The 15,875-nt window shown below is 41.8% G+C and overlaps 1 protein-coding gene across 1 annotated transcript; it reads left to right on the forward strand.

Moving 5' to 3' along the window:
- Nucleotides 1-1,961: 1,961 nt before the first annotated feature.
- Nucleotides 1,962-14,113, forward strand: LOC310956351 (zona pellucida-like domain-containing protein 1; the record flags this gene model as incomplete). Its single annotated transcript, XM_083926548.1, has 11 exons — nucleotides 1,962-2,055; nucleotides 3,297-3,523; nucleotides 3,603-3,787; nucleotides 6,309-6,381; nucleotides 7,553-7,650; nucleotides 7,956-8,042; nucleotides 8,865-9,033; nucleotides 11,305-11,422; nucleotides 11,585-11,605; nucleotides 13,821-13,962; nucleotides 14,050-14,113. The coding sequence occupies 11 exons, from the start codon at nucleotides 1,962-1,964 to the stop codon at nucleotides 14,111-14,113; spliced, it is 1,278 nt and encodes a 425-aa protein (XP_083782674.1).
- Between the last annotated feature and the right edge of the window lie 1,762 nt (nucleotides 14,114-15,875).

Below are 15,875 nucleotides of genomic sequence, written 5' to 3' on the forward strand. Positions count from 1 at the left end.
ATTGACAGCTTTCGTAACGTTGCATTTATTGTGGTTGTCATGTCAAACGCACCTTTCATTAACGTTGAAGTAGCTGATGTCATATCGTAGGCGCGGATTGCCAAATTTAATAATCCCTGCCCTCGGTTTAGCAATCCGATCGCTCTGTTTAGTAAACTCTGCGCACGGTTTAGTACATGGCTTTTTTTCTTGACTGACACCAGGGGGCTCTGTGTGATTGTATTACTTTAAGATATTTTGTAAACATATATTTACTATGTCTGTGACCAACTGAGTTAAAAAAAGAAAATACAAATAGGCTAACCAATGACAGAATAGCAACTATGATCTTGTCTGAACCAAACTAGTCATTGTTTTCCTATAGATTTTCTTTAAATAGAATCCATCTATAGAGGGTAGACTACATGACACTTAAGTTAAATATATGGCTACTTGACATAATGTTCCCCCAGACCAAAGACACATATAGGTTTGCCTATTGTTCCATGTCTGTCAGATGATCTAGCCAGCTCTCCTTCCTTTCCCTTTCTTCTCAGTGGGCTTCCTGTGGACTCCTTTGAGCTGGAAAGGAGGTCAATATAAATGTCTGATAGTCATGAAGGTAAGAGCAGACACAGAAAAGATCTACTGAGGAAAAGACGTGGAGGAGCACTCTGCAGCCTGCACACAATGTAAGAAATAACTCTTTCATGCTTTTGGCTCAAATAGAAAACCCTCATCATGCTATATTTTATTTGCTTACAGGATGATATTGTTTTGAGTATCAGCCAGATTTTCTTTGCATAACTGTCTTAAATGTTTCAATTTACTGTAAGGCCGAGCCAGAAATAAGCCTAAAAGCCTTTTGGATCTGCTGACACATCAGGTTGTTCTCCAGTATGGATTAGTGTCGGAGAAATGAATGAATTAGTCCCAGTTTACAGTGTGTGCTAAGTGATGCTACAGATAGATTGCAAGAAAATCATCAGAAGTTGACATATTAAGAATGTGTCTGTGCCTTTGCAATTAGACGCTTCAAGCTTCTGAAGGGCTTCTCTTTTGAAATCCCCTGTAAGACTCATTCAATTGCAGCTGCTACTGACTCAAATATTTATTTCCTGGTATTCTCTGTTTGAGGACTTGATGTCATATTTGAAATATATGTATATAAGTGTTCACAATGAATTATATATTACATCACATACATTACTCACTACTGTAATAGAGTTTTTCCACAAATCAGCAGTGGCATAAAGTACTTAAAGTAAAGTCTTTGGGTTTTGCACATTTCCATTTCATTCCAGTATACTGCTACTCCAGCACATTCTCCAGTTGAAGATACTGGTTTCAGATTAAATTGATTTCATTTTTTTAAACATATGACAAGGTTATGAAATACACTACAATGCATTGTTAAAAATGAAAACAGTGGCTGAACAGGACGAAGCTTCATTTGGACATCAATAATATAAATGCCAAATAATCAAAGCTGCCTCTGTGGTAGTTCCCACTAAAAGAGGTGTCTCCAGGTCCAGATTCTGCCATGATGACAAACACTCACACACACACACGCACACACACACACACACACACACACACACACACACACACACACACACACACACACACACACACACACACACACACACACACACACACACACACACACACACACACACACGCACACAGACTCACAAGGTGAAAACAATATAAGTATCACTGTGCGGCTGTTAAAAATGATATGAGTTGTTGCTACAGCAGCAGTTTCACCCAGTAGCCAGAAAAATTATGTTCGCATTGTACGGTTCTGCAAACCACAGATCCTATGAATCTCAATCTCATCCACCTGCGTTTCTGGGATGATCGGTAATGGAGATGGACTTTTCTGTATATTTCATAGCCCTTTCAAGCTCTTAACCATGATCCAACATTCACTTCTTATTCCTGTCTTCTGTGTTTTTTTTCCCAGAAGTTTGAGGACAATGTGGCTGGCACTACTTACGTATCTACTTGCCAGACTCGTTCTCGCTAAAGCTCAACATGCCTGCATGGGACAGTCCACATTCAGGAGTCCAGGTCGGTGACTTACTCACTCTTCTGTCTGTCTGTCTGTCTGTCTTTCCGTCTCTCTCTCTCTCTCTCTCCTGCAACCTAATAAGCACCAGCAGCGTGCTGAGGGTTGTGTCTTTATCTCTGAGAGGAGGAGGGTTACAGCTTTAGGGAGTTTGAAAGTGGAGCTGCTGGCTTAACTTGTCAGAAGAAGGTAAACAAAGCTGAATGGAATTTCTGTTTTCATGCTTGCGAGAGCATTCCTCGCAAAAACACTCTCAACTGCATGCTACTATAACTGGATGTTTTGTTGCTGTTTACACTGATAATATATTAGAAACTAAACAGATAAACTTACAAATTTTAAGACTCTTGGAGTGTTTTCAGGATACAACAATTCACAATTGAGCTCGCTTATATAGCATAAAGGGACTACAACTTGTTGTGAAACCCTGTATTGTAGAGAGACGATAAATTAACCTTAAACCTTCAATCATTGGAACAAGACTAAGGCCAAGCTTTGGAGGAAGCTATAGCTATAAAATATTATGTATAATATTATGTATATGGTTCTAAAATAATGATCAAATCCTCAGGAAGAGTAATGTGTTCTGGTGTGTGTAGCAGAGGCACAGCCTGTGTGGACTGGATGTGTTGTGGTCCACCTAATATTAGCTTGCTTGCTAATGCGGCAAATTGCTAGCTAGCTAATGGAGAAGCGTTTTGAGAACCTTTAAGCTTAGTGATTGGATGTTTAATATTGAAACACACCTTGGGAGGTGTAGTTAAAGGAGCTGTACTGGGAATACTGTGGATAAAAGTGGTTTTGGATTGTCACATGAAATACCATTGGGGTTTTTTCACGGCCACGTGCACTAACAGGTACAGGCGGACCGGCTGTCAAAACATACAATAGACAAACTCAGATTAGCAGACACAGAGGGAGAAAGACTTTAACTTTGACTGTGCATCAAAGAACCTAGTATTTTATCACACAAATATTTTGTACTGATGATTTAACCAGGAGAGTTCGATGTCCATCCAGCCCAGTCCCCAGTTGGACATTATGCAACTGTTTTTACAGGCTGAGTAGCTACTCCTCATGACAAATAAACTCCACACATGTATAATCAGTGGAATACCCATTTAAGAAGTTAGCTCTGTAGTAGTCTACCCCTCAGCCACAGTCTGAGTCATGTTTAAAATTTGATGTTAAAAAATAAAAGTTTAAAAAGTGGATTCTGGTCTCAACCCTCGCTTTTTTTCAGCTAACTCAGACATCCAGGTCAACTGTGGCCCTCGGACAGTGGACCTCCAGATCCTCCTGTGTCCCATCTATTTCAATGGATACAATGAATCACTGCTGGCCCTCAACTCAGAGCACTCAAAACATCAGTGTAAAGGGACTCCTGACTGGACAGTGGACCCGCCTGTCCTCAAGTTCAACTTCTCCATCACAGAGGAGGCAATCTCTGTCTGCTCCAGCAAACTGATTGTATGTTATATATAATATACTGGGCAGGTGCCACTCACACAATACATTCTTATTTAACAATCTTGAACTTTCTTAAAAGACCACTGAGGAGGTGGGAACCGGACTGTTTGCAGACTTCTCCAACGTCCAGTACATCAGCATCTCAGGCATGGTGTGCTCCAAAGACCCTGGCACAGGAGCCATCACCTATCACCAAGAGGTGATGTATGGGTTCTCCTGCCGCTACCCACTGCAATACCTGGTCAACAACACTCAGATGAGCGTGTAAGTGAAATTTGCAGTTTAAAATGCACACCTATTTATATTGTGGGTATATTTATATACCCAGGAGCCATGTTGGTCAAGTTACTTAGGAAGTGTGGTAAATAAGTTTTTATGTAGTACCCCTTTAAAAATTAATAACATTTCTTTACTTATTACTTGGTATCAAAAGTAAGTTAGTCTTTATATAACTATATAACTCTTTTTACTTAAACGCGACAATAACACTAAACTTAAAGGAGGAGTCAACAATCACACAGACTTCAAATCATATAACTGCAAACAAACACTGCACTACCCATAGACTGTATAAAAATGGAGGTAGCCTCTCTGTCGGGGTCCGTTCTCTCAACTTGATCCAATCGTCCTCACCAATGCGGAGCCGCCATCTTGTCAGACTTTGACTCCGCCTCATTTCCTCTTACCAAAAAAGGGCATTCATGGCCTGCCTACCCTAAGGCATCTTGGCACCATCTGCTGGCTAATTTAATTTATTTTACATGGCTGCCACTGTCTGTTCCAAATCATTATTATTATTTTTTATTACTATTGTTATTATCCTCATGTGACTCAAGGGGTCAAACACTGTTAGTTAAGCGAGGAGACCCCTGAAGCTCAGTGTAGCTGTTAGTTGCGAGCTGAATAGCTCAGAAGGTTTTTTTCCATGGGAGTAGTCCTCAGATTGGTCCCAATGTTACTGCTTTGTTTCTTTTGTTTTGTTTTTCTTGTTTTTGGGTTCCTTTTTTCTTTAGTTTTTTTTTCTGCTTTATTCTTCCTCCCCACTCTCTTCCTCCACTACTACAGATTACTTTAAGGTCATGCAGTGTCATTCCAACTTATTATCATTGTTTCTATGGCTAATGCTGTGAAGACAGGAACTGGGGTGTGTCTGATTTCCTGGAATACTAAGGGAATGAACAAAGCGATCAATAATCGGTAAGGTCCTGACACAGTTGCAGCAACTTTACTGTGAGCCCATTTTACCAACGCTAAATTGGCTAAGATATACCCTAGTCACAGTGATGCTTGTAACCGCTGTAAGCAGTCCCCAGCGGCCCACGCACACATGTTTTGGACGTGCCCGAAGCCGTCGTGGCCTTAACCACCCTACTCGCCAGAAGTAACATTCTTCTTAAATGGAAACATGCTTCTACACTGACTCATAATAGTTGGATATGTGAAATTTTACAATGTCTAAGCTTAGAGAAGTTAAGGATTTCACAGAGGGGATCTTGACAGCATTCCACGAACCTGGGACCACCCGCTAGCTTTTATTAGTGATAGTCTTACTGTTACTCCTGATGATGCAGAGGATAATTCCTAGTGCCTTGAAGGAGAGACAACTTCTCCCCTCTTTTTTTGTTCTATTTATTTATTTTTTGTATTCCTCCTCGAATTATTTTATTTATTTTTTGGTATTAGTTTTATTTATATATTAATTATTTTTTTACCCTGCCTATCTACTTATGTTATATGTTGTTTGGTTGGTTATTTTGGCCACTCAAGAGGCAGCGCCCCTAATTATTCATAAACTTTAACCAAAAAAAATCACCCCCTTCAGTGTTGTCATGGAGACATGACCTAAACATACAGACTAGAATGTTTTTTTATACCAGGCCTTAAACAGGTTTAATGATGCTGTGAAAACGGAATGTTTAACATGGGGGTCAATGAGAAACTGCTCTATTACGAAACCTGCTCCTACTGGACAATCAGGAAGTCGCTGTGGTGGGGGCTTGGTACTACAGGATACAATACTGTATATTTATTCTCTATATTCTCTATATTTAAAACAATAATAGAATAAAGAAACAGTCTGACGACTAAGAGCAACAAAGAGTATTTATGTCTTACAGAACATAAAACGTTGCTAAACACAGAAACTCCCTCACAAGCTCTCTCCTTCTCATGTTTTATGTTCACATTTTTTCTTTATTGCACTTGCCTGCAAGATACTAATGTGTAACTTTATCAACAGGAAATTATAAATTTAAAAAAAGCAACTTTTAAACACTGGCCAATATATTTGCAAATGGCCAAAGACAGTTTGAATAGTACATTTTTTGCATACCATGAGAACTATATGAATTAAAGTAATCACAATAGCCATAACGCTATCAAAACAATGGTTGTGTGTGAAATTAAATCAAGAGAAATGTGTAGCATAGAGGGGAAATGTATTCAGCTCTGGATAGTAAGTGTTTAGTGACGTTTCTGATTTCTTGAATTAAACATGTTAAAGAGAGGGAAACATGTTAAAGAGAGGGTGACTGTATGGAGGAAACTCAGTTCAACTTAACTATATCTCAGAAAGTATCAAGTTACCACATGTGGTTGTGTCTAATGGAGTAGTCAATGCCCTCAGAGGTGTGTGTTACTCTTGTGTCTAGTTTCAGAAGGGCTTGAATCTCACCTCCTTGTGTCCCTCATGTATCCGATGAGAGACGACCTGGTTTTTGACAAGATGTTTTTTTTTTCCTGTAACAGTTTCCATCTGCTGACATAACATTTTTTTGTCCAACAGGTCTGGAGGCAACCTGGCTGTCAAAGACAATAATGGGAGTTTCATCAGCACACTAAGCATGGGACTCTATGCGGTAAGAGGAGTGAGGTGACAACAGCGAGCTGCTCTATACGAAAAGTGTGCGTGACATAGCAGAATATCTGCATTTAGGAGCAAACTGGCACCATCTTACATTTCAGATGTCTCCCAGGACTAAAGAAACTAAAGAAACCATTTACAGGAAAAAACAAAACTGTTGCTCCTCTAAGTCAGTGCCCTGTACAACTGTGTTTAATTGCAGTGCAGTCTAGGCAACATCATGCAACCTAGGAACCAACACAATCTGTACCTCTATCATCATCAATGAAATTTAACTGACATCAAATTAAGTCATGTACTACTCAGACAACCAATTTAACAGCAAGTGCCCTCCTGTGGACCTTCCCTGGTGTGGAGGGATGGGTAGTTTTAGGGTACATCCACACGATCAAAAACAACCTTTTTTTTTCTCTGTCCCTCTTAAAAAGTTTTTTGTCCACACAAAACTCTGTAGTACACATGGCAGGCCTGGGTGGGGCGCTGTATTTGCCACAGAAATACACCAACAACAGAGAAGAAGAGACGGGGAGACGCTGTGGAGAATACAAACACCAGAGAGTTTCTCTCCAAATCTGGAGACTTCCCAAATCCTCCTCCATCCGAAAGAGAAATGTGTCACTGTTTATGGTGTTAGTGGAGACTTTTGTGCTGTTTTGGACTCTGATGCACCAATCACTATGCAGTTAGTGTCCTCAACGAGCAGAGGGGAGCCCCTTCCCCGTCCCAAAGCACTCAGAAGTGGGCACTTTCTCACTAGATTTAGAGACTTTTCACACCTTCTTAGAAATTCATTCTCATGCATGTGGCTCAGAGTCCAGTTCAGTAAACAGGCTATGGGTCTGTCTCTCTCCTCTCATGCAGCAGCAATTTTGACGCAGGGTTAAAGTTTGGCGGTGTGGCGATGACAGCATTATTTAACAAAGTATGCGGCCTCACCGTCCAGACGACAACAGGCGTTTTCAAATCTTCCCACTCTGGGACCCGGATTCAGGCTCCGATAACACTGGCTGCGTGTGGACGGACAAAACAATACTAAAGTTGTGAGGTTACAGGAAAACGCCTCTCTGTGTTGATGGGCCCTTAAACTGATACTGAAACTGAAGCTTTATCTCAAAAAGAGCAACAGATCAGCCCAAACAACAATCCTTCTCTTTCTTCTGTTAAAGGACAATGCCTACTCATCCGTGCTGCAGATCCCTGCAGGAGGGCTAGAGCTAAAGACCAGGATCTTTGTAGAAGTGAAGGCGTCCAACCTCACAGACAGGTACTTCACACAACTTAACCAACTGGAGTATACTGATTGTATATATTTTTTAATATTTAACATTAAAAGTATTTGCTCTAAAAAGAACATACTGACATGTCAACCCTAAATATCTGGCAATAAAATGGTGTTCTGTTTGGTGTGCATGTTAACCCAGGAATATACACAGGTTTACCTGATCAAAATTAGATAACGAGTCGGAGAAGTATTTTTTCCCAAAACCCTCTGCCAACCTCCATGGCAATGTTTGGGAAAATATGACTCGCTCTATGAATCCCCGCTGATAACAAATTTCCTCCTTGCAGATTCAATGTGGTCCTGGATCGTTGTTACGTCACAACCTCACCTTTCATCAACATCTTCAACGCCACATTTCACGATCTCTTTGTTGGGTGAGTTACCAGCCTCCAGATGAAAAGTGAAACACAAAGATCATCTTTAGAAATAACTAGATTTTCTGCTCATTGAGTCACATCTCATTGTCTGCATTAAAGGTTGAATATGGAGAATGAGCAGAACATCACCACCTAGTGTCTCAAGATCGTAGTCGCAACAACAAAAAATAATTCCAGCAGTCGGGTTGCCAGGTTGGTCAGACCCGGCCGAGTCGCCTACAGGAGACCGGAGTCTGTTTGAGCCTGTTTGAACCCATTCCCTCGGGGTAATCACACCATATAAACAAGTATTGCAGAGGAGTTTGACTGACAGTAAGCTTTAGCCGTTAGCGTTAGCCATTCCAGCTAAGTAAAGATGAAAGTGATGTTAGTGATCAAGAAGACCCGTAGCCATTTGGGCGTGCTTTTTAATGGTGCTTGTAATAAAGATTCTACATATTCAACCTTTAATAAATAAATCTAGCTCAAGTGTTAGTTGTTCAGAATATTTTCATCCACAGGTATTTTAGAATTTACAAAATGTGATATAATAGGTCTACTATAATCCATCCAGAAAAATCTGAACACTCTTCTTAGTGTTTTCATCATATATGCCTAATGCAAACGTGAAACATGTTTTCCAATGTGAATTATATTGAAAGAATGCATGAAAAGCCTTAAAAACAGTCAGTGTTAGTGGTAAAAGCATCTGTGAACCATTCAATGCTAAACCAGAAGCTGTCCTGTCTGTTGGTCAGAATCTCAGATTATTTGTTAGACACAAACCTGGTAGAGAACTCTGGAGAAGAGAACAAACATATCCCCACCTGTCCTCTTCAGGTGTAACCGGGATGGCCAGACAGTAATGGGAGTGAACGGGGCACAGCAGGAAGCCCGCTTCTCCTTCGAGGCTTTCCGCTTTGTAAGCACAGATGCAACTCTCTCCACCTATTATGTCCACTGTACCACCAGGCTCTGTGTGAACTCCTACTGCCACAACCTCATTCAGGTCAGACTCTGCTTCAACTGCAAAACCACACATCACAAATCCAAACCTTCCATCAGACAAGAACTTTGATATTGGATGCTTTGTGTACAATGACACCATATTTCTGTTTTTCATTTCTGCTTTCTGCAATAACTACAAATGGGAAATACAGTACAGTGATGATTAGGGGAAGATCGTGGTTTTGAATGGAGGCCAACTCCAGGGCCCGTATTCCAAAAACACTTTCTCTTAGCTCATCAGCTGCTGACTGGTCCACTATATGTGCAGCTAACTGTCAGCCTCTTCCATGTCTATCAGCTCATTAACAATGATCAGGTATCCATGGAAGAAGCCTCGTAATGATCACACTACAATAACCATGGCTGACAGTGAGAGGTGGAAACAACAACTTGTGCATGAAAGGAAGAACATTATTAAAGGGAAAGTCAGGGTAACTTCAAAAGACAAAAAGGAGTGATAGGCCTATCTTTTCAACAGCTCACCATCATTAAAGCTTTCTCTCTTGAGGGGTTTATGAGGAGGATTGTCGGCAGCAGCCATTTTAGTTTTTTTTTTATTTGCTCTTAGTGATTTAGGAGTCCTCTTGACTATTTCCAACTTTTCACGGATTTAGGAGCTGCATTAAGCACCAAAACACTTTGTGAAATACTCTTATGGCCAAAGACATAGGATTCCTAAAATACTATATAACTGAAACATCCATTTTATAAAGGGTTACCCCAAGTCAGCAGGACAAAACTTACTTTGAGTTTAGTTCAGTTTAAAATGTTTTGGGAATACAGGCCCATGTCATTGGTGTTAATCTGGCACCTGGTGACTTCAATGTTGGACACACCCTATTTATCTGCAGCTCTCCTGGTTACTTTGCAAGATGGCGAGCAGCTCTAAGGAGACTGAAACCCTGAGACAGCAGGTTGTCCACAAGGCCAAAGGGATGACCCTCTCAGCCAACAGAGAGAGGTTGGGCATTCACAGTCTGTGATTTCAAGAATACTGAAACTTTACAAGGACACAGATTCATTTAAGTCCCTCAAAAAGGCCGGTCGTCCACGTAAAACAAGTGCACAAGAGGACAGGATTATGAGAAGACTCTCAGTGGGGAATCAGTTCAACACTGCAGCTGGAGTTGGTCTCCAGTTCAGTGCTGAACAGGGCAAGGATCCATCTCTGCACACAGTGTCTCATCGTTTAAGACTTTTTGGACTGAAAGCCAACTCTGCAGTGACCAAACCTCTCATCAGCAGAAAGAATAAAAAGGCTAGGCTTGCCTTTGCTGAGGAGCATGTTGTGTGGACAGGAGAACTGTTCCAGAGTGATTTCAGTGATGAGAGAACGTAAAGTTTATTTGGGTCTGATGGGAAACATTGTTGGGTGTAGGACTGGGTTTGCTCACGACGCCATCTGAATACTCAACAATTCTGCAGCTTTGCAGCTTGACTCAGCAGTACAGCAGATATTCTATCAAATTCTGAATAATAAAGACTAACAATATTTTTAGAATAAATCAAATATTAATAACTTGTTCTCTGATAGCTCAGTCCATAGGTGACTGGGCTGGGAACTGGAGGGTTGCTGGTTCAAGTCCCTGTGTGGACCATGAATGGAGTGTGGCTGGAGAGGTGCCAGTTCATCTCCTGGGCACTGCCGAGGTGCTGTTGAGCAAGGCATCGAACTGCTCGGGGTCACTGGTCACTTGCAGCCCTCGCTCTAACATCTCTCCATTGGTGCATGTATATAGGTCCTGTCTGAGCATGTGTCTGTATTTCGGGCCTGTGTGTCTGTATTTCGGGCCTGTGTGTGTGTGTAAAATGAAAAAATAATTCTAACAAGCACACTTCTTCCTTTTAGAGCATATTAACAGAACAGAGCAGAGCGTGAGGCGTGCAAATGGGTGGATTTTGTATGATGTGATTTTTTTTTTTAAGTTTGTAAATCACTTAAATCTTTCACTCCAGTTTGACTCAAGTCCCACTCATACCATGAGTTCCTATTTTATATAGGCTTTTCCTGTTCGTCACTGTACTTATAGAAACTGGAGTTACAGTCTGTAACTAATGTCTCTGTGTTACTGCAGCGTGTCAGCACATGCAGACGAACAGTGCTAATGGAGTTAGCAGAGATAGTTCATAGTAATACCGTATTTTTATGGAAAGCTGTCTTCAGAAATGCTCTTCATTTTAACTGCTACATCTCAAATATTCAGTGCAGGGTACTTTATTTCTGCTCGAAAACTGTTAAAACCAAAAAAGTAATCACCCCTTTCCCCTACAGAACTGCACCACAGGCACAAACACAAGGAGGCGCCGTGGTGCCAACAACAACAAGGGCACCACAGTGAGCGACATGGCCACCATCAGCTCAGGCCCTATCACTACACGGCTGGATAACGGTGAGAATGTGAACAGTCTTACGCCACAGATTTAAGCCTCAGAATTCAGATATATTCATCACACCTATCCCATATTGGTCTGCACAAGTTGAGTGGAAGTTTTCTTTCATGACTTCATGGCTGTTCATGACTGAACTGAGGGTTTCTCTTGTCCTCTTACAGGGTATCTGGTGGTACCTGGAGGTATGTATACACTGCCAACTTGATCTAATTTCCTGCATTCCTGTATATTTATCATCAACGCAGATGACAAGAGCATTGAACCACAGTGTTATTTGATTTCCCTGTTCATATAGACAATAAAGGCTCACAGAGTATAATGTATACTGGGGTAGTAGGGGTGGATTCGTCCAAAGTCAGACCACCTCACCTGGTAATGGGAAACTAGGGTCTCGACTCAGGAAATATCTGCGTCCACACGAAACCAGTGAAGCCGACTAAAAGTGCTGTAGTACACATGCCAGGCCTGGATGTGGCGCTGTAACTGCCACAGAAATACACCAACAACGGAGAAGAAGAGACAGGGAGACGCTGTGGAGAATCAGAATACAGTGGAGACTCTGGTGCTGTTTTGTCCTCAACGAGCAGAGGGTGCTGCTGTGAGCCCCTTCCCCGTCCCAAAGCACTGACAGGCGCCACTTTCTCACTAGATTTAGAGACTTTTCACACATTCTTAGAAACTTTATTTACAAAATGCCACTAGAGAGCAGTTTAGCTCCTTATTCAGAGCATCAGGGAAAAGGGAGAAATCTGTGGTCGGCCCAATTAATTTCCATGCGCGGACATTTAAAACAATGGCGGCGAAAGGTTCACGTTGGTGTGATGTGGAGGTGGAGTGTTTACTGCAGATTTGGTCAGAAAAACCACAAAGCCAAAAACGTTACCATGTTTTCTGCGCTGCTTTCCATTATGTGGCCAAAAGACTGCACGCTTTTGTAAACAAAGAGAAGCATCGCAAGGAAGACAATCGATGCATGTTACGTGTTACGGCGTGATGACGTATAGGCAGCAAGAAGCATACCGCCGAGGCCCAGGTAGTGTGAGTACAAACGGGCCTGGGCCGCGGGGGGAGAGGGAGGGGGGTGACAAGTACCCTAAAGCTCAGGGCACGGTACGGATGGACAGTGTGAGTGCGCCCTTAGAGTTGCAGTTGAGTTGTTCACTTGAGTGACAGAAATAGTTAAGTAGTTAAGTCAGAGTAACAGTAAAACAAAAGAGCTTGAGAGAAGTTCACTCCATGGCGCGTTTCTCACCTTGGCACAGATGGCCAATCACTGCATGAAGTGGGTGTGATTGTGGGGGAAAGAGGTTTCAGACATGTTCATTCATGTGTCCAGCACTTTATTGGAAGCATTCTGACACCCTGTCAGAATATCTACTGGGGTGATTCCTGTCAAGGTTGGAAAACAGACAGTAACTGGGGAAAGAACTGCAACCTAAGGTGCGTTTCCACTATGGTCGACTACCCCGAATGAGGCGGCTCTATCTCGCCAAAAACGTCTCTTTTCTCCCCTGAGATTGACCTGGTTGCTGACTGGATGTAGCTCTCAGCGGGATGTGACGTGTGATCGTACAGACGCCACAACCACACGGCGAAGTAGAGCAGACACTTTTATCCAGTGGTGTAGAGGAACACAGAAAATGATCTGTGCATGGATTCTGGATTGAATTTCTGACCTGTGGTCCTTCGCTGCATGCTCCATCTCTCTCTCTCCCCCATTTACACACAAATGCACACATACACACACACACACACACACACACACACACTGTTGACAGACAGGCTGTCACCCCGCTGCAGTACAAACACTTTTACAGCGCCTCAAATCTTTAAGGTGGAATGATTTCTTTCAAGTTACTTGTACATAAGTTGACGTTGTGAATCATACGGGACACCTTATATGAAACTATTCTGTATTTCTCACTTTGAGGAAGTGAGGTGCAGCGCTGTATTACTGATCAGCAGATCACCGGCAATCTAAACCCTTCCAGAGTGATACCTCACCTCCGGAGTCTCATAAATCCTTGTCAGGAATTTCTTTGGTAATATAAACATGGTGAGTGAACGGCCATTTGAGAGGGCGAGCCCTGAAACCTTCTGAGTGGACACTTTATTGGGCTAATGGAAATACACCTATTGATAAGCTGTAGAAGGATCTTTAACCGTCATCAGTCACCTTCCCTGAGTATATATTTACAATCACAGACACTTATTGGCGTTTTTTTCTGGCAGTTGTTGTACATTAATTACATTAACGTTAATACATTTCCATTATGTGCATTGTTGTGATAATGTGACACTTCACAATATTAATATCACTGGCATTTGCAAGAGCACAACACTCAGTATAGAAATGGTCCGTTAACCCTCATCTCGTCTCGTCTCGTTCCTCCCCAGGTGCCCAGCGGACTCATTTGGACAGCACCGTGCTGGCTGTCTCACTTGTAGCAGGCATTGTTGGAGCCATCTGTCTTACTCTGGTGGCCTACATTGTTTACCAGATGCACAAATCCAAAATTAGTTCCACCAAGACAATTCTGTACACACAAGAGTGACAGAGGCTCAAGACAGCTTGGCAAGGTTAAATGGCTTACAATTGCATGTGAGCATTGTGATAAATTTTTAGAAGACTAGAGACCATCTTGCGGGATGACAACAGCCGGGACGCCAAATCGTCCAGGAGAGTGTAAAGTGGTGTTTGTGGCACCTGTGCCCGCAGACAAAGAGAGCTGGGTTGGGTCAAACACACACCGGACTTTCACACAGGAGACAATGTTTGTGTCCCGTGGATGTCAAAGTGAAATTTAATTACATAACAGACATACTTGATTTGAACTCAAACCACAAACTTTTCCTAATCCTAACCAAGTGGTTTTGATGCCTTAACCTAAATTATGCTTGTAATTTTAAGTTTGAATTCACACAAAGTTAACCACATGTTGAAAACTATGACCATTGAGCATTAAAGAGTGTGAATGTGAAGAGTACGAAATAAGACCCGGTTGCAGGCTGCAGACACAGAGATTCTGTGTATCTTTGCACACGTACACAGAATTACAAGGTGAAAACAATGCCAGTGTCACTGTTGTGGATGGTGATAACTAAGATGAAATAAGATACCTTTATTGATCCTCAGCTGGGGAATTCGGTTATTGCAGCAGTACAAACAACTGAAATAAATACAGACAAATAAAATAATACATAAATAAAATAAAAACTATACCTTCGTAGATATAAATACAAGTGCTTTTGGAGAAAAATGGCATGGTAAAGTGAGTGGTGCTGATAAAGTGACAGTGGTGGGTTTAATAGCAGCAGAGCCAACAGGTCTCACCAGACTGATGATATGGTTAAGTCATGGAACTCTGTGTTTGTCTGGATTATTATAATAAAGTGCAAGAATGAATGTAACATGTTAATTATATAGTCTAGTATGGTGTGTTATATATAGCGAGGGATGAGACCGTATAAGTGGCAGTAGTATAATAATATAGTATAAAATATATATAGTATAGTACAACACTATATACACTGCTTAAAATAATGAAGGGAAAAGCATAACACCAAGAGCGGGCGTTATACGAGGAGAGCTGTTACATGAGCCAACCCAGCAGCAGGACCGCTATCTGCTTCTTTGTGTGGGGAGGAACAGGAGAAGCACTGCCAGAGCCCTACAACAGGACCTCCAGCAGGCTGCTGGTGTGCAGGTTTCTGATCAGACTGTCAGAAACAGACTCCACGAGGGTGGCATGAGGGCCCGGCGTCCTCCAATGGGACCTGTGCTCACAGACCAGCACGGTGCAGCTCCATTCACAAGAGAACAACAGAATGAATTCCCCATTCTCTTCACAGACGAGGGCAGATTCACACTGAACACATGTGACCTTAATCCAATTCAGCACCTATGAGATGTCATGTGTCTGAGCACCTGACACCACCAAGTACTGCCACAGACTGTCCAGGAGCTCACTGATGCCCTGATCCAGGTCTGGGAGGAGATCCTCCAGGACACCATCTGCTGACTCATCAGGAGTCTAGAATTTGTCTGGAGTGCCTACTGAGGGGGCCATACACACTCCTGAGTCACATTATGAATTGTTGTGATAAAATTAGTAGTAATAAAAAAGTGATAAAAAAGTAGGTTAATGGTTTTCGGTTCCATTGATTCATCAAGATCAGATCTGTGATTTATATATATATATAAATAAAATATATACGTAAAATACTGTATTATGCTGCAATATAAAATAAAATTGAATATCAATATGATATATCATATAACATAATGTATAGTATAATACAATATACAACAAGGCGAGGTATTGTGTATAATAATGGGTCCAGGAGAGACAGTGGAGAGGTGACGTTCCAGCTGGAGAATGGATTTACACCTGGCTGCTGAATGAGCTGCTCATCTGCCTGTTGCTCATCTGCCAGTTGGTCATGGCGCGG

Source organism: Echiichthys vipera (genome assembly GCF_963691815.1).
Source record: "Echiichthys vipera genome assembly, chromosome: 14".
Classification (NCBI taxonomy): Eukaryota; Metazoa; Chordata; class Actinopteri; order Perciformes; family Trachinidae; genus Echiichthys; species Echiichthys vipera.